Here is a 21,660-nt window from a genome sequence, read left to right on the forward strand (position 1 = left end):
CCTGTTCATGGCGAAGACTGGGGCGGGCATGTTACATTGAGACACCACATTGTACCTATGATCCAGTAATTTCACGTTTTGTTCCTCTTGTCTGAGATGATCAGTTGCCTTCTGCTGTTTCACAAATACCAGATATGTAACAGGGTTCTGTGTCAGTGTCTGTTTTCATTCTACACCGTTTAAAAATTCCATTGACAGTAAGTATTTTGTCTGTCTCGTCTAAAATGTCCCAAAGTCAATCTCAATAGAATCATTATTTTATTTTCTTGGTGGATGCGAAACTTTGGAAAAACGTTCAGTTTTCCTAAACCTGACAGTGTGGATAAAGACTGTGTAATGGTTGCATCAGGAGTAAATGTCATACTAACTTTATTATGTGTTTTCACGTCTTTAGAAAAGTCTCTGTCTCAGAAGCAAGGTTCGCAATTTTAGTGTACATAATAATAGACATGGCTTCAAAATGGTCTTCTAGACTTTTAATTTGTTTGAAGCAATCAACTGTGTTTGAAGTTTGGTACATTGTTCAGCGTCACTTTCTATCGATGCCTTTATGGTAGCCATAAGTGCATCAAGTTCTTTAATTGTGTCTGTCTTAAGTTTCTTTACAGCTTCACTGAGCTGCCTGTGTAATGTACTGATGTCATCCAGTATTTTTTTATATGTTTTCTGAAGTGACTGAATGTCGTTTTCAAGGGTATTTACTCTCCGACTAAATTTCTCTTGTAATAAGTCAATATTTCTGGCTGCTTTCTGGAAATCCTCTTTCCCTTGAAGGCGTTTAACTTTTTCAACAATAGTCACCACTTTGCTGCATTTCCTGGCGAAGAATTTTGTCATAACTTAAAATTGTACAGAAATAATATAAAAGAAAAGATGTTTCCAAACAATAACCTTGTCAGCTTTTCATTAGTAATCAATTGCTATTATGGTTTAGTATGCATGAACACTGTGTCACAGCAGCTTAGTTCACTTCTAAGAAATAATAATGATAAGGTCCAAAATGAGTAATCCAAAATTATATTGCATATATGTAGAAATAGTAAGTTTAAACCGATATATCATGTCAATTTCATGTTAATTATAGTGAATATATACAAAAGAAAAAAGAGAAAACATCAATATAAAACTATAAATACGTATTTAATCTTACCTATGTTTAGTTCGAAGGCAGTCTTGACACAACAACTGTTGGTGGATCTCGAAGAATGATTTTACAATCTCATATCGGTGCTCTGGGCATTTTTCCAGCTCATTCTCTGTGGGCTTGGTAACCTACCATTCATGTAGTTCCTGTCGTCCAGTCAAGTCAGACTGTGCTTGATGAACAACTGGTTGTGAAGTCCCACACATTTGTCGCAGTAGTAACACTTGAAACATTGTTCACAAGAAAATGTGCCTCCTTGTTAAATGCCCCATTCTCCTCACACACAGTGCAGCAGTAGTCGTATATTTAGTCTGACCCTTTTTGCAATGAGACTTTTGATTCTGTTGATTGCGCCATTCTTCGCCAGTATAAAATTTTGAATGTATTATTAAAATGCGATATCTTGTTTTTTGTCAATAAAAGCTAGGTAAAGGATGAAATCTGGACTAAAGCACATTACAATCATCATTATTAGAATGTTAAAGGGACACCTATTTTCTTATTTTTGATAATATAAGTAAATGTATTTCTAACATAATTGTAATAACTATTATAGCTTTAAAGCAGAAAATACTTAATAGGAAAATGTGCCTCCACTGGGGATAAAAGTTGCTACCACTGCCCAATGAAAGCTTTTGATTGCTAATTTAGTTTTAAACCATGTGTTACACATTTTTTAAATTATCAATCAAAAGCCTCACAAACGTTTATATACGTTTCACGGTTTCAATTGATTATTATCAATAAGGAGCATTAATTAAAAAATAAATTATAGGAAAGTTATTTTGCTTGTTTTAACTAGAAGTAGTCTTTGTTATTAAAGATTAGATATAAATCTTTTATCTTTTATCTTGCTTTGAATGCGTGTTTTATCTGTGTTTATCACAGCCATTAGTATATAAACTCTTAATAGTTCAAATGGATGCATCCATTGTTAACAAAACATGTACTTTCCAGCCTGATTTATTAAAAAAATGTTTTGTCTTAAGCTGTTTTAATTCAATCTTATTCTTAATGATTTTAAAGCAAACAAGTGGAACACAATCACGAGTGAATTTAAATCTATATTCCACCGAATTCAACACATTTTCTTTTTTATTTTATGCTTTTTTTCACCGTTATATACATTTTTAAAGAGTTTAACTAAAGAATTTCGCTGGGATAAGGACGTCATTACGTCAAAACAAATGACGTCATTTCACAGTAAACAGTGAAAATTATCGATAATTTTCATTGTTTGAAACAGTGAAATTATCAGTTTTAATTCACTGATATTTCTCTATAAACCACCGGAAAGCATAAAATAAATAAGTATTTAAAAATCATGGCATCACCCTGGAATAAACATGACCTACTAAGCTACTTTCCTAGTATATCCGATAAAAATATATTATAATTGTCTTTCACAGTGTTGACGTTCAGTTGTTCGTGGTGACGACCGCATGTATTTATACATCTCTTACACTTCTCTAGATCTCTTTTCGGCTTTGGAAACGATATAAATTAAATGTCACCAACTAATCTTTCAGGCTCTCGATTGTCCGAGTTACATAATCCCCATTGACACCGTTTAACCATTTTTAATCGTTTTTTAAGAGGAAAACAAAAGAAACTCGTTGGAATAAAAGTGAACCTAAACATGTAGCTTGTCTAGAAAATGGCGGACAGGTCGTTGCTAACGAGTGCGCCCGATTAATCGATCGCTGAATGGTGGATCAATTCTAGTGGGCGGAGCGATCATAGATAAGGCGTCATGTCAATTGTTTTTGGTGACACATTATCAGCGATAAAAGATGTATTGATTATGTCATTCGCATATGATTTGGCATAATGACTTCGACCGCGTCAGCGCTTACCTTGTTCTTTATCATTTTGGGCATGAGTCACATCCATGACCATTAACCTTTTCGGCAAGGTCACACATTTAGGTCGAAGATCACAAATTGATGAGGTATTCATATTTTTTCCATAACTTCACTATGCGTCAATGGAGTCAAGCTCGCAAACTGAGGTTAAACGTTCAAAGTTTAAATATGCCTTATTTTGTAAGGTTTCTACCATACATCAAGTGATTCGCAAGTGCCCGATGTAATTGTTCATCGTTATCAGGCAGTGAGGCTAAATGAACTCCTATGGCCAAAGTAAAGGTCCAAAATGGTGTAGCCCTGGGCTTTTTAATTACAACGTTTTAACTACTAGTATCTTCCTTAAAAAATCTTTTTATAAGTTTTTTTGGTAGATCAAATTTGGTGACGAGTATATACAATGATACCTGAATGAGGCGAAACAATTGTCTTTCTTCACATTAAACAACCTTTATTTGGCGGGGGATATCAATTCAACGAACTTGCTTATTAATTATTGCAGGATACAGATTTTTTATTATCTCTGTCACCATAACAACCACCATTTGTGTCTGACAAAAAAAAAGAAATAATGTCCATATTCCCCTATGACTTTCTATTTATATATAAAGTTTCATCAACCTGGATTGAGTACTATTTAATAATTGCAGGATTCAGACCCGATAGACCTGCGATAAAATAATAGTTCCTGTCCTTTCACTGGTAGGGGACTTAGTACCGGGTTATAAAACAGAGAACTGTGGATATATTTAAATTGAAAGCTCCTGTAATGGACATGGTTTGTTTCATTGAGTGTAGGACATTAGCCCTCTCGGACATAAGCCCCTAGGACAAAAGCCCCTTAGATATTAGCCCCTAGGACAAAAGCCCTTAGGATGTTAGCCTCTACCTATTTTTTCGCCCCCGAAGGTGGCTAATAGTGATCGCACTGTCCGTCTGTCCGTCCGTCTGACCGTCACACTGTTCGGTAAGGTTTCGAAAAAATGCCCATAACTTCTAGTGTCACTTCAGATGTAACATTCATATTAAGTATGCATGTGTATATGCACAAGGCCTTTCCATACACACACATTTGACCGCTTGAACTTGACCTTGAACTTAGGGGTCCGCGTTTAGGTTTCGAAAAATGCGTTTAGGTTTCCAAAAATGCTCATAATTTCGATCAAAGCATTTATCAGGGGGGCATTGTGTCATCCTATGGTGACAGCTCTTGTTAAATTCATTTTTAGGTATTGAATTTCATCTTGTTTTGTAATTAAGTGCAATTAAAAGGTAGAAAATGGTATAAATATCAAGATAACATTATGAATCTTTAGTTACAAACAGAGCACTTAGTATATTTATACAAAACCATGTTTTCCTTTAAAATGTGTTTATTTTAAGAGTGATTAAAACTTAATAAAAAGTTATTAAAGTTTTGAACAACTGGTTAAACAAAAATGATTATGAATTAACATCAATATGCATTCACACCTTTTCAAGCTTTTTATTGAAAAAAATATATATTAGACTTCAACATATTAGAATTGTATGTATTTACATATGAAATTAAAAAAAATGGAATAAAAATACTTACTTAAAAAACAAGGGCTGTTTGTAAAACATGCATGCCCCCCATATGGCTGTCAGTTGTAGAGACAGCCATTGTATGAATACGTTTTTTGTCACTGTGACCTTGACCTTTGACCTAGTGACCTGAAAATCATAAGGAGTCATCTGCGAGTCATGATCAATGTACCTATGACGTTTCATGATCCTAGGCGTAAGCTTTCTTGAGTTATCATCTGGAAACCATTTTACTGTGTCAAGTCACAGTAACCATGACTTTTGACCTAGTGACCTGAAAATCAATAGGGTTCATCTGCGAGACATGATCAATGTACCTATGAAGTTTCATGATCCTAGGCGTAAGCTTTCTCGAGTTATCATCTGGAAACCATTTTACTGTGTCGAGTCAACGTGACCTTGACCTAGTGACCTGAAATGCAATAGGGGTCATCTGCGAGTCATGATCAATGTACCTATGAAGTTTCATGATCCTAGGCCTAGGCATTCTTGAGTAATCATCCCGAAACCATTTTAGTGGTTCGAGTCACCGTGACCTTGACCTTTGACCTAGTGACCTGAAAATCAATAGGAGTCATCTGCAAGTCACGATCAATATACCTATGAAGTTTCATGATCCTAGGCGTAAGCGTTCTTGAGTTATCATCCGAAAACCATTTTACTGGTTCGAGTCACCGTGACCTTGACCTTTGACCTAGTGACCTGAAATGCAATAGTGGTCATCTGCGAGTCATGATCAATGAACCTATGAAGTTTCATGATCCTAGGCGTAAGCGTTCTTGAGTTATCATACAGAAACCATTTTACTGGTTCGAGTCACTGTGACCTTGACCTTTGACCTAGTGACCTGAAAATCAATAGGGGTCATCTGCCAGTGATGATCAATGTACCTATTAAGTTTCATGATCCTAGGCCTAAGCGTTCTTGAGTTATCATCCGGAAACCATCTGGTGGACGGACCGACCGACGGACGGATCGACCGACCGACCGACATGTGCAAAACAATATACCCCCTCTTCTTCGAAGGGGGGGCATAAAAAGTTATGAACGTTTTAAAACACCTGGGGGCTAATGTCCGAGCATGCTTTTTTTTGAAGGGGCTTTTGTCCTAGGGGCTAATGTCCGAAAGGGCTAATGTCCGTTTTTTCATTTACAGATTTATTTTCAATGTTCTTCATACTCTTTTTTTGGAAATTACACAACAAGTTAACTATATTAAAAGAGAAACGTTTCAAGAAATAAATCTATGTCAGCCCAAATTCACAGTCTGTGTTGCTGATTCACATGATTTTGACTCAAATCTGTTAAAGGTATAAACAACTAGAAACACCCAAAAGATGTTTTATGAAATTTTAAACCAGTATAATGTTCATTAAGTCTAGAGGCATGCAAATATTATGTAGATGCCAAACACTAGGTTACTTAATCATGATCATGAAACAGAATTCTAAACAAACACACTAATAGGCAGAGCAATAGATACAACACATGTTTGCATTAACATTGACATTTAAAATCCAAGTAAATTCATATTAATGAGAGACAAAACTCACTACTTAAAAGATTACTTAACTAATACCAAACATAATTGCAATTCATTTTGTGAAAAATGTTAGTATTAAATACAAGCTCAAAATGGCATGCTACCTTAAGTATGTAAACTACAGAAATAATTCATGGTCATACTACAGTAGGAATACGGATAGAAAATAGATATGTTTTTGTTTTTATTGCTGCAAAAATCTATTCATATTAAAAGTTTTAAAATACTCCAATATTTGAATTTCCGTTCTCTCTCTGCATATTTCCTTTTGTCATTGTATTCTGCTTATGAAATCAAAGTTAAATAAAAGATCACTGCACAATTACAATATTGACAGACATTTGAAAATAATAACTCACAATCTTTCTTTTCTATTTTTTTTTAAAACATTTTTGTACAAAATTCATTCTTTTGGACATAAATATTGATCAAGCAAGACTAATTTTGTGTATATATTCATACATACATGCATTTATGACAGCATGGTTGTTGATTACTCATTGAACAAGGATTTTCATATCAGAGTACTGCAACATTTAATTTTAAAATCTAAATCGCTCTATTAAAAGAAGAATCAGAGAAAGATGGCACTTCTTTTCATAAATGTGAATTTAAATTGGAGGTGAGATTTGTGTCCATAACAATTCCAACAACTACCATATGTGCACATTTAATTGGTACTTATACAAATTAACAGTTCAGAAACAAAAGCAAAAATATTCATAAAAAAGAGGGCCATGATGGCCCTGAATCGCTCACCTGACTAACCAAATACAATCCCAACCCAGATTTCATCAAGATAAACATTCTGACCAAATTTTATAAAGATTAGATGAAAACTGTGACCTCTATTGTCTACACAAGGTTTTTCTATTATTTGACCTAGTTTTTGACCCCAGGTGACCCAAATACAATCCCAACCCAGATTTCATCAAGATAAACATTCTGATAAAATTTTATAAAGATTGGATGAAAACTGTTACCTCTATTGTCTACACAAGGTTTATCTATTATTTGACCTTGTGACCTAGTTATTGACCCCAGATGACCCAAATACAATCCCAACCCAGATTTCATCAAGATAAACATTCTGACCAAATTTCATAAAGATTGGATGAAAACTGTGACCTCTATTGTCTATACAAGGTTTTTCTATTATTTGACCTAGTGACCTAGTTTTTACCTAGTGACCTAGTTTTTGACCCCAGATGACCCAAATACAATCCCAACCCAGATTTTATCAAGATAAACATTCTGACCAAATTTCATAAAGATTGGATGAAAACTGTGACCTCTACTGTCTACACAAACAAATTGTTGACGGTTTTTCTATCATTTGACCTAGTGACCTAGTTTTTGACCTCAGATGACCCAAATACAATCCCAACCCAGATTTCATCAAGATAAACATTCTGACTAAATTTTATAAATATTGGATGAAAACTGCGACCTCTATTGTCTACATAAGGTTTTTCTATTATTTGACCTAGTTTTTTACCTAGTGACCTAGTTTTTGACCCCCAGACGACCCAAATACATTCCCAACCCAGATTTTATCAAGATCAACATTCTGACCAAATTTCATAAAGATTGGATGAAAACTGTGACCTCTACTGTCTACACAATGTTTTTCTACTATTTGACCTAGTTTTTGACCCCAGATGACCCAAATACAATCCCAACCCAGATTTCATCAAGATAAACAATCTGACCAAATTTCATAAAGATTGGATGAAAACTGTGACCTCTACTGTCTACACAAGGTTTTTCCATTATTTGACCTAGTTTTTGACCTAGTGACCTAGTTTTTGACCCCAGATGACCCAAATACAATCCCAACCCAGATTTCATCAAGATAAACATTCTGATTAAATTTCATAAAGATTGGATGAAAACTGCGACCTCTATTGTCTACACAAGGTTTTTCTATTATTTGACCTATTATGTGACCTAGTTTTTGACCTAGTGACCTAGTTTTTGACCCCAGATGACCCAAATACAATCAAAACCCAGATTTTATCAAGATAAATATTCTGACCAAATTTCATAAAGATTGGATGAAAACTGTGACCTCTACACAAACAAATTGTTGACGGACACACTCACGCACGCACACACGCACATACAGACGCCGGACATCACACGGTCACATAAGCTCACCATGTCACTTTGTGACAGGTGAGCTAAAAACAACACAGATTATGTGTAACATTTCTTGTATAAACCAATGGACGGATTTGCAATAAATGCATTTACAAGTCTTATACAAACAAATGGACAGATACAGATGCAAGCAGGTAAGCCAATTATTAACACATGATCAAGTGTCATAATCCAGTCCTTGGTGAATGGGCCTGGGTCCAATTTCAGTTAAAATAGAATTCAAACAAACACTTATAAGCAGAAATTGTGAATTTTGATTTGTTCATAAGGTACTTTTTAGCTTTTCTTGTGATTTATGGTCCCAAATTGGTTTGAAAAAAATCACTGCGATTAATGTCTGTTTCATTATAACAACCTGATCCAATAAATCTTGCATGTGATCTCTACATTATATGTGTAATTGAAACATAATTGTTTACAAATAATTGCACCATGAAGTCATATCATAAATTATCCAAGCTAATCCTAAACTTTCACTCATAACATGCTCTGTGATTTAATCCCTTTGATACAAGTTTTACCTGCCATCTGCTCAATTATTTTATATGTCTGGAAGTATTGGAATGTATATAGACTGTATCACTGTTCCCAATCACCACATGGCTATTGAAGGCCATGAATGGCAGATCACACTATCTCAATCCCTCAGTCACACATCACACACTATGATCTGTGTTCGGTCAGTGGTTACCACAGACCCACTTCACTGGGAGATCCCTGATTTCTGTGAGAGAATCCATGGTCTTGTGACAACACTGGCAGCAGTAGGATCGGCTCCCTGAAAGTCAACAAGGTAAGATTAGGGGCCAGGATTGTAAACATCGTACAACGCATTAAGAAACATACAAACATTCTGCACCAACATCTCTTAGCACTTCAATCTGTCCGGCTAGCGAAGTGGTTGGTACAAGCGCTTCTCACCTGGGCGACCCGGGTTCAATCCTTGTTCAAGGAAGCATGTGAGTTTGGTCACCATACTGGACTGGTCCAGTTTTTTTTCTGGTTCTCCGGCTTCTGAGTAAAAAAGAGTTGCTGAAAAGTGCAGCTATAATTCAAAATTTGTCCCAACTTTCTGAGTCTAGTAAGTTAATAAGGTAAAAGTGCTGGAGCACTTTCTGGTTCACACATAATGCAGCCTCAGGTGGGAAAAGGACCTCATGAACTTAAGAAAACACAAACACACTTATCACTTAAATTCAGTACCGGTATCTTCATCGATTCCTAGGTTTAGAACCTGTGATTAAATTGAATGCTTGGTATTTTTCACATGGCCTGGATTGTAAAAACATACTAGTACTAATCATACACATCAAATTTTTTTAAACTTATAATTCACAAACAACAAAGTTGAACAAAAAAATAGTTTATTTTTTCAAGATTAAAATGTAGCAAGACAGTGGCCAATTTTGTGATACCAATAACAATGAGTGTTAACACGTTATAAGAATGTTCTCTATTTGATACATGATGATGATACTTTGTGATTTATGATATTGTCTGCAAAGTCAATAAACACAGACTCAGTTGTGAAATTACCATTAGAAAATAATCTGAGTGTCAATCATTCTCCTACAGTATAATTATAGAATTAAAAAAATCAACTTTCCAGTATAACGCTTTAAAACAGTGTCAATTATGCTCGCAACAAACCCTGTTTAGACTTTAGTTTCGGTTTGAGTCTGTCAAAGTCTGGTGCGTTGTTTCTCAGAAACAAGTAGTCTGTATCTTTATGCCACTGGAAGTCATTAAAGGAAACCACCCGAAAATCACAGCTTGTACATCGTAGTGTATCACAGGATCTGGAAAGATTTATGTTGAACTAGGTAATATTGGACTGTATCACACAACGTGGAAAGATTTATGTTGAACTATGTAACATCGGGCTGTATCACACAACGTGTAAAGATTTATGTTGAACTAGGTAATATTGGACTGTATCACACAACGTGTAAAGATTTATGTTGAACTATGTAACATCAGACTGTATCACACAACGTGTAAAGATTTATGTTGAACTATGTAATATTGGACTGTATCACACAACGTGTAAAGATTTATGTTGAACTATGTAACATCAGACTGTATCACACAACGTGTAAAGATTTATGTTGAACTATGTAACATCGGGCTGTATCACACAACGTGGAAAGATTTATGTTGAACTATGTAACATCGGGCTGTATCACACAACGTGGAAAGATTTATGTTGAACCATGTAACATTGTTCTGTATCACAGGAACTGGAGAGATTAATGTTGAACTATGTAACAACAGACTGTTTCACACAACCTGGACAGATTTATGTTGAACTATGTAACAATGGACTGTATCTATGATCTATGTTACATTTAAAAGCATTTCAGGAGCTGGAAAGATTTATGCTGAACTAAAGAGCAGTGTTTCACACAACCTGGAAAGATATATCATTGTATCACAGAGTCTGTAAAGATTTAAGTTGAACTGCGTACACAAAGTGTCGCAACTAGTGAAAACAACAGTAATAATGTCAATGTAATCATATAGAAAGGACACAAAACATTTCTTTTTTTTGGTACATGAGTTTTCAATTCCTTTGGCTAATTGCTTGACTTAACTTCATATTTCTATATTTTATTTCAAATTATTTTGACAATTCCTTCAGCTTAGTTTGGAGAAAACTATATGAACAAGATATGTGCCCATAGGGCCCAGACGCCCCCTCATTCCACTTTTGTCTCAAACTCCATATATGCAAAATAAAACTTAACACAATCTGAGGGTTGAAAAGGTAGACACACACAAAAATCAAGGAAACATCAAAAAAAATAATTGCAAAAAATCTTTCTGAAAGGTTTATTTTAGAGAAAATTATAAAGTCCAAAGCCCTTAAATTTGTCAACAATCAATGGACTGGAACAAAACACAAACTTGATATGTGATCATGTTGACAGACTGCCCGCAAAAAGTAAGATCAGTATCAAAAAAGTGTATCAAAGAAAAAGTCCAGAAAATTAATATTTCAAAGAAAATTCCTAAATCCAAGACCTGCATATGTGTCAATTATCAATGGACAGGAACACAAACTCATACTTGATATATATGAAGTCATATAGATGGACTAACACACCAAAAATCAGGTAAATATCTGCAATTGTTTAGCAAAAAAGTCTAGAAAACTGTTGGTGTAGAGAAAAATGTTAGATCCAAGGTCCATACCTTCACTAAAAATAAATGGATCAGAGCGGAACACAAACATGATCTGTAACATCTGTCGTGCAGTTAGACTCAAATACAAAAAATTAGGTACATTCAACATGTATCTCTAGTGTGTTAAGGAAAGAAATCCCAAAATGGAATGTTGGAAAGACTGACAGAGGGACTGCTATATGCCACTTTACCGGGGGCATAAATATCTTACAATAGCCACATTGACATCGATGTACAATAATTAAATCAGCAATACATTTACATACCTTTTGTTCACAGATGTGCTTTTTCCAAGTGCTAATGATGACCCTCCAATGCATAATGGGAAACATCTATAACAGTCAATTGAGTTATATAATCAATCTCTAAAAATGTTTGGCTTGGTAAAATGTGATATTTTGACTTTCAGAGAGCTCTGTCAGAGACATTTACATGTAGTAATAAAGATGGAACGCGAATGTAATTAGAAATGCAATCAGTGTATTAATGACAGTGTATGTCTACATACAAAAAGTAACAAAGTTTCAAGATTTAAGAAGAATTTTAATCAGCTTGTCAAATGTTAATTTTGAGTGTTAACATGAAGAAAATATACTTCCTTTATATCATTACAAAATGCATGTAAATCCTAGTACATGGAGACAGCTTTTTTCTTTCTGAATAAACCCATTTTCTCTTTTTTATAATCCTTTAAAACTTTCTACTTGAGATGAGAACTACTGCAGAACAATAAACAACTTAGTTGCTATGATGTGGAACTTCTTAAGGAATCAAGAGAGCTTACTTGGAAGGTTTTGGTCTTGACGTGGATAAATTGCTGGGTACATTCCTGACTATATTGCACTTCTCCTGAAATGGTTCACTATTTTTCTCATTTTTTTTATAGTGCATAATACTCACAGTTCTGCCTGAAATGGTAAACATTACATACTGATTTTACCAACTTTCATAATAATAAAAATAATACTAAATCTGTCATCTGCAATAAAAGGTTAACGTCGCATTAAGAGGTTGAATCTAAAATTTGGCTACAAGACGGCATGAAAATTCCTTCCCCAGCCAAAACTTTTCTATATATGGGATTTATTTTAGAATACCTTTGCAAAAGTAAACTATCACAAGACGAAGTTTCATGTAAAACACATATCTTCCAACATCTCAACCTTTCCTTTATAGCATAGAACTACTCAAAGGTTAAGGTGGGTTCCCACTGCCGATCCGATCAACTCGATCACCAAAATTTCCCAACCAAACCTGACCAAGCTGGACTAAAAAGGGTAAACACGACTTCTTCTCGACCTCTTGTCGATAACACACGACCCCCACACGACTCATTCACGTCGTCCACTCAACCATTTCCGATTTCCACTCGATCATCTCGACCTATACAAGAGCCCTATACGATCTCAGCTCGACCAAGTGGACCTCAGCTCGATCGCCACCAGATCTTCACACGACCAGAGCGTGATGGTCGTACTACAGTCGTACAAAGCAATCTAAAATAACTCGGGTAGAGGTCGAGTGGATCGGGTACAAAGCTCGTGTATGGTCGAATAGCAATCGGGAAGTGATTGTGTACGGTCAAGTAGCCGTCGGGTAGCAGTCTAGTAAATCTGTACATCAAATTGAATAGAGCTTGAGTGGATCGTGTTGCGATCTAAAATAACTCGGGTAGAGGTCGAGCAGATCGGGTACAGATCGTGTAAAAGATGTCAATCCGATCGCCACACGATTGCTTAACGATCAATTCGATCTTCTACTCGACTAATACACAATCACTTCCCGAGCGCTTCTCGATCCATTTCCTACTCGACCGCTACTCGATATTTTTTGACATGTCAAAAAATATCGGGTAGGACAGCCGATCAATGCCAACCTACCCGACCGCCCCGACCACTCATGCCGACCGAACCAGACCAGTAACCGACCGCTTGGTCTGGCTTGATCGAGTTGATCTAATCGGCAGTGGGAACCCAGCTTTAAGACCGTACGATCACTTGTCTTATAATATAAATCAACAAGGGACAAAATTGTCACAAAACCAGGTTTTCATTGTGAAAAAAACACTGATAAAGGGAGACAACTCAAACTGAACTTTTGAAATGAACAAAGAAAATTAACCCCCTTTGTAAGTTTGTTTTAAAATAAATATATTTTTAGTCATGGCGACCTTGACATTGGAGATATGCACATGAATTTTTTTTTTTTGACCTTTGACAATGAAAGATGACCTTGACCTTTCACCACTAAAAATGTGCAGCTTCATAAGATACACATGCATGGCAAATATCAAGTTGCTATCTTCAATATTGCAAAAGTTATGAGCAACGTTTAAGTTTTCGGACGGACACACGGACGGACGGACGGTCAAAATTTGTGTGCGTATGGAAAGGCGTTGTCCATATACACATGCATACCAAATATGAAGGTTATATCTCAAGGGACATAGAAGTTAAGAGCATTTTTCGAAACCTAAATGCAGATTTTGAAACCTAAACGCAGACCCCTACTTCAAGGTCAAGGTCACAGGGGTCAAAATTGTTGTGCGTATGGAAAGGCCTTGTCCATATACACATGCATACCAAATATGAAGGTTATATCTCAAGGGACATTTATGGCCATTTTTTACCTTTGAACTCAAAGTGTGACCTTGACCTTGGAGATAATGACGTAATTATTTCACGCGACACACCGTCCAATGATGGTGAACAAATGTGCCAAATGATTTTAAAATCTGACAATGAACGACATAGTTATGGCTCGGACAAGCTCATTTTTGGCCATTTTTGACCTTTGAACTCAAAGTGTGACCTTGACCTTGGAGATATCGACGTAATTATTTCGCGCGACACACCGTCCAATGATGGTGAACAAATGTGCCAAATGATTTTAAAATCTGACAATGAACGACATAGTTATGGCCCGGACAAGCTTGTTCCGCCAGCCCGCCAGCCAGCCCGCCAGCCAGCCCGCCCGCATTCCCCAATCTAATAACCAGATTTCTTCCTTCGAAAAACCTGGTTAACAATGGCAATACACACTAGTTAGAAAAGTTTCCAAGTGTAGTACTTAAAAGAAATCTACCAGTTGGTCTGTATCCCCACATATATCATCTAACACTTTGTCGATGTCGTAATCATCTGATTTTTTTCTGAAACACACATGAATAAGTTTTAGGCATTCAGGGTTAAAGATATTTAAATAATTATAGGTAAGTTAACAAAAAATAAATCTTGTCTACTCTTGCAAGCGTAAATTTCATGCATTCTGTTACATGTAGTGCAGTTTTAGAACTTTTAACAATAAGTCATGGCCCTCATGGGTTAACCATAAAAGTACTGCAACGAAATAAAGTAGTAGAATGAGAACTTCTCGTTCTTCAACAATAATACCTCTTTTTCTACTTTATTTCTCAGAAGAAAAATGTCAGAAAAAGATAAGTATCTTTTACAGGAAATATAGCAAAATTTTACATCAGTATTCATAAAAAAAATAAGGTTAAAAACATGTTAGGTGTTTGACAGAAACAATAACAAATCTATTTATTTCTCTTAATTACAGTATTTACATTAAAATAGTTTACGATACTCATCAACAAGCATAGTTTGGTTTAGTAAATGATAAAGTAATTTAATATCTGTTAAAATCTTCCTGTTTCAATTGGCATTTTTATGATTTGGAAATCTATACTTACACATTACATTTGAATGGTCAAAATTTTAAAAAGTCATTCTCAATCTCATTTTAAAATCATATGAATAAAGTCTGTAGTTTAAACATTTGCTAGATTTGTTAATTTGTTAATTGATAAGGCTTAAAAAACGTGTTGGTTATATGTTGAAAAACATATGGGTCAGAAGAATGATTATTTTAAGATTGTTATTTATGTATGCCATAATGGCTATATGTCATTAAACTTTCTGCCCCTATATCTATCTATATCGATTTTTATTTAAGCGAAACTTGCTCCTTAATATGAACTGTCTACTTGAATTTGAGACATACAATGTACACTGGGCCCTGTCTTCTACATAAAAGACGTTATACCAAATTTAACTTATTTCTTAATGTTATTATACAGCCTAAGGTTTAGAAGAGCTAGTTTTATGTTTCAAATCAATGATTTTGTTTGTCAGCAAACAAATATGTCATTTTAATGTAGACAAATATACAATTATAATCCACAAAAATGAATTGCACTTTCATCCTGTATTCAGTATGTTAAATCCAAAAAATGACAAAACTTTTTGGTAATACTCTAAAACATATTTATTGTTAATATTGGCCAGAATAGTCTCTTAAAATAGTAGTAGTTTGTGTTAATTGTGAATTATGGAATAAAGTTCTATATTGTTCTTAGGTCATAGTGCAATATAGTCAAATGTCTTGGCTATTGCAATGAAATGTCCTGATTTTGACTTGAAAATTTTAATTTTAAATAAAGTTTTAAGTTTAAATTGAACCTTCCCCCTAAAATACTATATTGTTCTTAGGTCATAGTGCAACATAGTCAAATGTCTTGGCTATTGCAGTGAAATGTCCTCATTTTGACTTGAAAATTTTAATTTTAAATAAAGTTTTAAGTTTAAATTGAACCTTCCCCCTAAAATACTATATTGTTCTTAGGTCATAGTGCAACATAGTCAAATGTCTTGGCTATTGCAGTGAAATGTCCTCATTTTGACTTGAAAATTTTAATTTTAAATCAAGTTTCAAGTTTAAATTGAACCTTCCCCCTAAAATACTTTATTGTTCATAGTGTCATAGTGCAACATAGTCAAATGTCTTGGCTACTGTAATGAAATGTCCTCATTTTGACTGATTTTTTTTATATTTTACATTGAACCTCCCCATAAGTCAAGACAGTAATTTAAGACAGTTTTTTAAAAGGAAATCTTTCCTTATACTTTATCACATGGACCTTTAAGAAACATACTCTATTATACTACATATATAAATATAATATACATGGGATACCACTGTCAACTTTCCTGCACAAAACAATGGTCTTAAACTGGCTCAGGGCTTTCCTTAGACCTCAAATCTCAAGAGTCAAGGACTCTTGGGACCATATTTTCAAGAGACAAAATCAAACTTCTAAGAGTCCTAATAATAACGCAGGAGAGTCAATGATTTTTTGCAATTTAAGCAAATAACTGAGATATAATATATAAAAAACAAATTAAAAGATATGTTAACATTTATTTCTTACATTGTACTGTCACTACAACACTATGCATTTAAACACAATATCTCAATGATTAATAAATACAAAACATGTATTCTAAAACAACATTTACTTCATGTATACAGCAGAGTAATATGCCATATGTTCTAAACAACATCTCAAAGAGCAATATGTCATATCATGTCTTACACAACATTTCAAAGAGCAATATGTCATATGTCCTACATAACATCTCAAAGATTACATACAAAATATGTATTCTAATACAACATTTACTTCATGTATACAGCAAAACAATATACTCAAAACTTATACTCCTTCAGCCATTCACACCTAAATTTTCTTTTCTTTTTGACTTAGTGTCGCTCACATCTTCTTTCGCACGTTTGGGGGTGTTAGGAGCACTGTCATTTAGATCTAAAGTACGCTTTGTCGTTGGCGTCTTACACACACTTTCAGAGTTACTACGGATTCCGAATTCGAAAAGGTTTCTCTGCAACATTTGCCGAATGCACAAGCACAATAACACTTTGCACAATTTCACTTTATCCAATAAGTTTGTTTGACCATTTCGCGTGGCTATTAAATTAAGAATGAAATACAAAATGTGAAAAAAAAAATATTTCCGCTGGCTATCACAAAAAAAAACCCATACGGGTGGCACCTAAACACAATAGCTTATATAAATCGGTAAACTATAAAAGGAAATTATTTCTACTCACCGATAAAGGTGCCTCCGTATTTAATCCCATCAAAAATTCCGACACCCTTTAATTATTTTATGTGCCATCTTCACTGAAGACGTGCAACAAACACGCCGTTATCTATGCCTTCTCAAATGGTCAATTATTACGCCTACATGTATTTTGTAATCAATTAGCACATGCAAAAATTGTCACTTTGCCACAAGGTCAGTTATTCCGGTTCTATAGTTATTTTTAGCAACTTTAATGCAAAGCGTGTAATTTGACGTTGTAGACAATACATATCCCAGCATAACTTTCGCGTGTCTTTGAACTGAGCAAACATGAAGTAAAACAGTGATGGGTGCATTCAGCTTTGGAAATACATTCTGACATACTCTGGAAATATCTCAAAATATGCTTTACAGTGTACTGTGGATATGGATGTTATTATTTTATATTGAATATTATTAAAACTGACGCGGATGAGTCCATTTTGTTTTGGTGGGTTTACAGGGTTTTTTTTTAGAAAAAGGGGAAGACGCTGGACGCTGGGTAAAAGGGGAAAATCGAGCGCGAAAAAGACATATTTGGGGAAAAAATAAAAACTATTCATTTCAATGTCTATAACTCGCCTACAGACTTCAGGGTTTTTTTTAGAAAAAGAGACATGTCTCTGACCTTTTTGTTCTTAAACACATGAACAAGTATGATATTAAAGTCAAAGTCCTAAATAAAGTTGCAGGGGTAGATCTAATAATGGGAAATGTTTTCAACTGGGGCCGGGGAACGATTTCAATATTGTGATTTCAATTTCATGATGAATGGGTTGACGATCTAGATCTGCTACAGTATTGGAAGGGAAAGGTGCGGCAGCTGCCGATTGTCTACTTTCACTTTCACAATAATCCGACAGTATTAATCGATGTTGATTACATGTACCTCCAAATCCTGCTGGGTTTCAACGATTTTTGATGATTAATTCTTTAAAAATGCGTCAACGCAATTAATATTTTCCAAGTCCGAACGTTTTATTTTGTTCGTGTATGAACGCCAATTGTGAGACTTTTTTTCTGTTTAAACGTTTATACCCATCTTGGCTTTCACATAACCCGGATGAAAACTCGACTGGTTTCCGGTAATTAATTGACGAATCACCCTTCTCGTGCAAGACCGGATTCCAGTAAAATAGTCACATGATTAAAACGATTAGTTGCCAGGTTTCCATGACGTTATTTAATAGCTATATATAGAATCACTGGGATTCCCAGATTTGAGTGTTCTTCGGGAGAGAGAGAGAGCGAGATCGTTGTACATGGTACAAATAGGATAAGTGTCGACTTCCCAAAAGAAAGAAAAAAACATTTCTTTGAGGGTAAAATATTATATTTTGGTGAAAAATTATATTTTTGGAGGGGAAATGGTAGTTTTAGGGGAAAAATTCTGGTAGGGGAAGACGCCGATTATCGGCGTCACTTTCTTAGTAAAAAAACCCCTGGTTTATAGTTCTTAAATGCTCTGAGCTTTTAAGAGTACATACGTACAGCTCAGAGGGTCAATAGCTGGGAGTTGGATTATTGCAACTAGGTGGGTTTACTACACGTCTTTTCCGCAAACAGCTGATAACAAACTTTATGATTAATAATGGAAAGTTAATACACGCGTCATCGAACCAGCAGTGTTTTAATTGGTCAATACTAGATTTCTCAATTAACCAAACTCCGCCTACTGGATGGACTTGTGCTTCGATGATTAGAAACGGGCGTTAACGATTAGCGTTTACTAAATGAGATACTCCGCCCCGAGCCAATTATCGCTTAGACTTAACAACTTTTGAACTCGTTGACGCAAGTCGGTATATTCCCCCGGGTCAAATGTGACGCATGACGTAATTTTCTCAAGAGTCAAAAAGGGGTCTTCAGGAATGTTCAAGCGTCAAAACCTGGGAGCTCGGGTCAAAGGAAAGCCCTGTGGCTATAAAATCAAGCCTCTTGTCAATCCAATAATTTAACGTTGTAAACTGATTAAATTCGTTATGAACATATAATTTGCCCTGGAAAATAAACGCACAGATTAGTATCAGATTGTAAGCCAATAAAGACAAGAGAAATTAACAGATATTTAGTGCGTTATAGCCTACTGGTCATGTACGTAATTCCGGCCTGTACGTAAAAAATCGGCCACCTGTGTAAAATCATTTTCATGATCTTGACGCACATATTTTGTTTTTATTTAGAAAAATCAACATGAAAACCATCCCCACTCGCAATATTTTGCAAATGTAAGAACCATATCACCGTAAACTTTTGTGTTAAAATGTCACAAATATAGCAGGAAATATTTGGCTCATGGGGAAAGTGATGACATCATATGTTGCAACAATTATAATCATATAAGAAACAAATATATTTGATAAAATTATTTTTATTTTATCTAATAAACTTTAATCCAAGTTTTACCAATTTATTGTACAAAAACTTATATTCAAAACATACAAATTAGAAGCTAAATATAAATTTTTAATATATGAATTACCTCCCTTTATAAGAATATTGCTAGATTACATGTTTAAATATTATATATAAGCGTTTACTAATAATCAACACTGAAGTCAACTTTTCAAACAAAATGTGTTTACTTTTTTAGCTATGTTTGAAAAAATTTATTAAACACATTAAAAACAAATATTTTTTAATGAAATAGCAGTTTCCCCATTGTTTATATTTATTAAAATAGGTAGGGGGAGTAAATGGTGTAATAATTTCGCATTTATTTTAAATTTCAAGTCAAAAATATTAATAGTATAAACATTGATTAATACTCTGAAATTGAGGACATTTGTCAAAAGATATTGCTTTGTAATTTTATCTGCAGATCAAACCGAAAAGTGGCCGATTTTTTAGGTACATTTAACATACGAAAATGGATAGTTTACATGTCATCATTTTCTGTTCATTAAGTAACATTCACCGATCTAATTCTATTTAAATTTTCATGCTAGGTGAGTTTTGAACCCAGGATTATATATGTGAAGTTTAGTTTCAACCAGTTGCCTAACACTAAAGATTTTTCTTAAATAGTCCCAAAAGTGGCCGGAATTACGTACATGACCAGTATAATAAAAAGTTACCTGGAAGATTTCACTGCGGCATTTTTCTTGTCCGTTGATTTTCCTCTTACAAATTTCATCTCGACTTCATCAAGTAAATCATCGATATCGATATCGTCTGCCATTGTTATATATATAAAAAAAACTTTTAAGATCAACTTATTTATTTTATTATAAAATTAATTGAGTTTATTTGGTTGACAGTTTACAGTTGTTATGACTTAAAAATATTGAACGAAAATATTTACTTCCATGATAGTTCAATTCAAACTATTGCTGTATTTTCTTATTATTTAAACTAAAATAAAATAAAAGTATAATTATGAAAAGCAATTTGTGAATGCATAAATACATAACTGTATTCAAACGCATTTTTATAATAAATTATTTCGCCTATACATTTAGCCGACAATCGGGCGGTTCGCGCATGCGCAATAATACGACTAAGTGTCAGATGTTGAAATAAAAATCTTTTAATTTGAATAACACATATTTATTAAAGTACACGTTGTTCAGTTTATAAAGATGTCTAAGCTGGAACAAATATTAAAGATTGAGCCGAATACCGAGTTGCTGTTCAAAGGTTTGAGTGGCGTTGATCAATAAATTCATCTCATTTTTGTCCAGCGTAGGTCAATCCGAAACTATCCAGTGTCCGTATTATCACAATGTCCATTATGAGATCCTTTGATGTGTGCGAGTCATGAACTATTGTTGCAAAAGAAGCACAGTCTCAATTGTTTAATTCAATTTGTGTTTGCTTTTAAAAAACACTTCATACACTAGTATTAAAATTAATGGTAGAAATGACAGTAAAAACCACCTGTGCAACATTATTAGCATGTTTTTCCAATAAATAAACGCAGTGTTTTTTTCACCATTTTTGGAATAGAGCCGGTTTTCTTTGGATAAGCAAAGATCACAGCATTTTAAAAAAAGTTCAAAGAATACTGTTGTTGATGGGTTTTTTTGCATACAAAAAACACATACATGCTAGTCCAGAGCTCCAGATAAGGTTTTGTGAAATTCTTAAATTACTACCAGATTTTCAAAAAGAATTCTTAACTCTGAAATTTTATTCTTAACGTTACTACTAAGTTTTGGAAAATAATTCTTATTTTTTATAAATGACCTAAAATAAATAATAATGGTTATTTTCATGCAAAAAAATCAAAATAAACATACTAGCAACTTTATTTATACGAGTTCAACA

The 21,660-nt window shown here is 34.3% G+C and overlaps 4 protein-coding genes across 29 annotated transcripts in view; 2 read left to right on the forward strand and 2 right to left on the reverse strand.

Annotated features, from left to right (window-relative positions):
• LOC127845752 (cilia- and flagella-associated protein 418-like) overlaps nt 1–20,672 on the reverse strand; it is a 113,868-nt gene extending 93,196 nt beyond the window's left edge. Inside the window, exons 1-8 of one of the 6 annotated variants that reach the window (XM_052376878.1) lie at nt 20,469–20,672; nt 14,552–14,618; nt 12,252–12,316; nt 11,734–11,799; nt 9,932–10,080; nt 9,203–9,313; nt 8,021–9,059; nt 5,912–7,246 (exon numbers count right to left, since the gene is read on the reverse strand). In XM_052376878.1, coding sequence (XP_052232838.1) covers nt 8,962–9,059; nt 9,203–9,313; nt 9,932–10,080; nt 11,734–11,799; nt 12,252–12,316; nt 14,552–14,618; nt 20,469–20,572 — 660 coding nt within the window. In that variant the 5' untranslated portion in view covers nt 20,573–20,672 and the 3' untranslated portion in view covers nt 5,912–7,246; nt 8,021–8,961. Of the gene's footprint in view, nt 1–5,911; nt 7,247–7,410; nt 9,060–9,202; nt 9,314–9,931; nt 10,081–11,733; nt 11,800–12,251; nt 12,317–14,551; nt 14,619–20,468 lie in introns of those variants that run through there. The other 5 variants (XM_052376877.1, XM_052376874.1, XM_052376876.1 and 2 more) reach the window with 5 other exon arrangements.
• LOC127845741 (DNA repair-scaffolding protein-like) overlaps nt 1–21,660 on the reverse strand; it is a 590,230-nt gene that overhangs the window by 217,585 nt on the left and 350,985 nt on the right. For 11 of the 19 annotated variants that reach the window (XR_008033366.1, XR_008033356.1, XR_008033363.1 and 8 more), the window contains exon 20: nt 7,302–7,459. The gene's annotated coding sequence lies outside the window, so the exon portion shown is untranslated. The other 8 variants (XR_008033353.1, XR_008033369.1, XR_008033368.1 and 5 more) reach the window with 6 other exon arrangements.
• LOC127845750 (vesicle-associated membrane protein/synaptobrevin-binding protein-like) overlaps nt 1–21,660 on the forward strand; it is a 257,512-nt gene that overhangs the window by 205,589 nt on the left and 30,263 nt on the right. The gene's annotated exons all lie outside the window — the stretch shown is intronic.
• Nucleotides 20,866–21,660, forward strand: part of LOC127845751 (vesicle-associated membrane protein/synaptobrevin-binding protein-like) — a 31,058-nt gene continuing 30,263 nt past the window's right edge. The window contains exon 1 of the mRNA XM_052376873.1: nt 20,866–21,030. Within this exon, the coding sequence (XP_052232833.1) occupies nt 20,973–21,030 (58 nt within the window). The 5' untranslated portion in view covers nt 20,866–20,972. The remainder of the gene's footprint in view (nt 21,031–21,660) is intronic.

This window comes from Dreissena polymorpha, chromosome 9 (genome assembly GCF_020536995.1).
Source record: "Dreissena polymorpha isolate Duluth1 chromosome 9, UMN_Dpol_1.0, whole genome shotgun sequence".
Lineage (NCBI taxonomy): Eukaryota > Metazoa > Mollusca > Bivalvia > Myida > Dreissenidae > Dreissena > Dreissena polymorpha.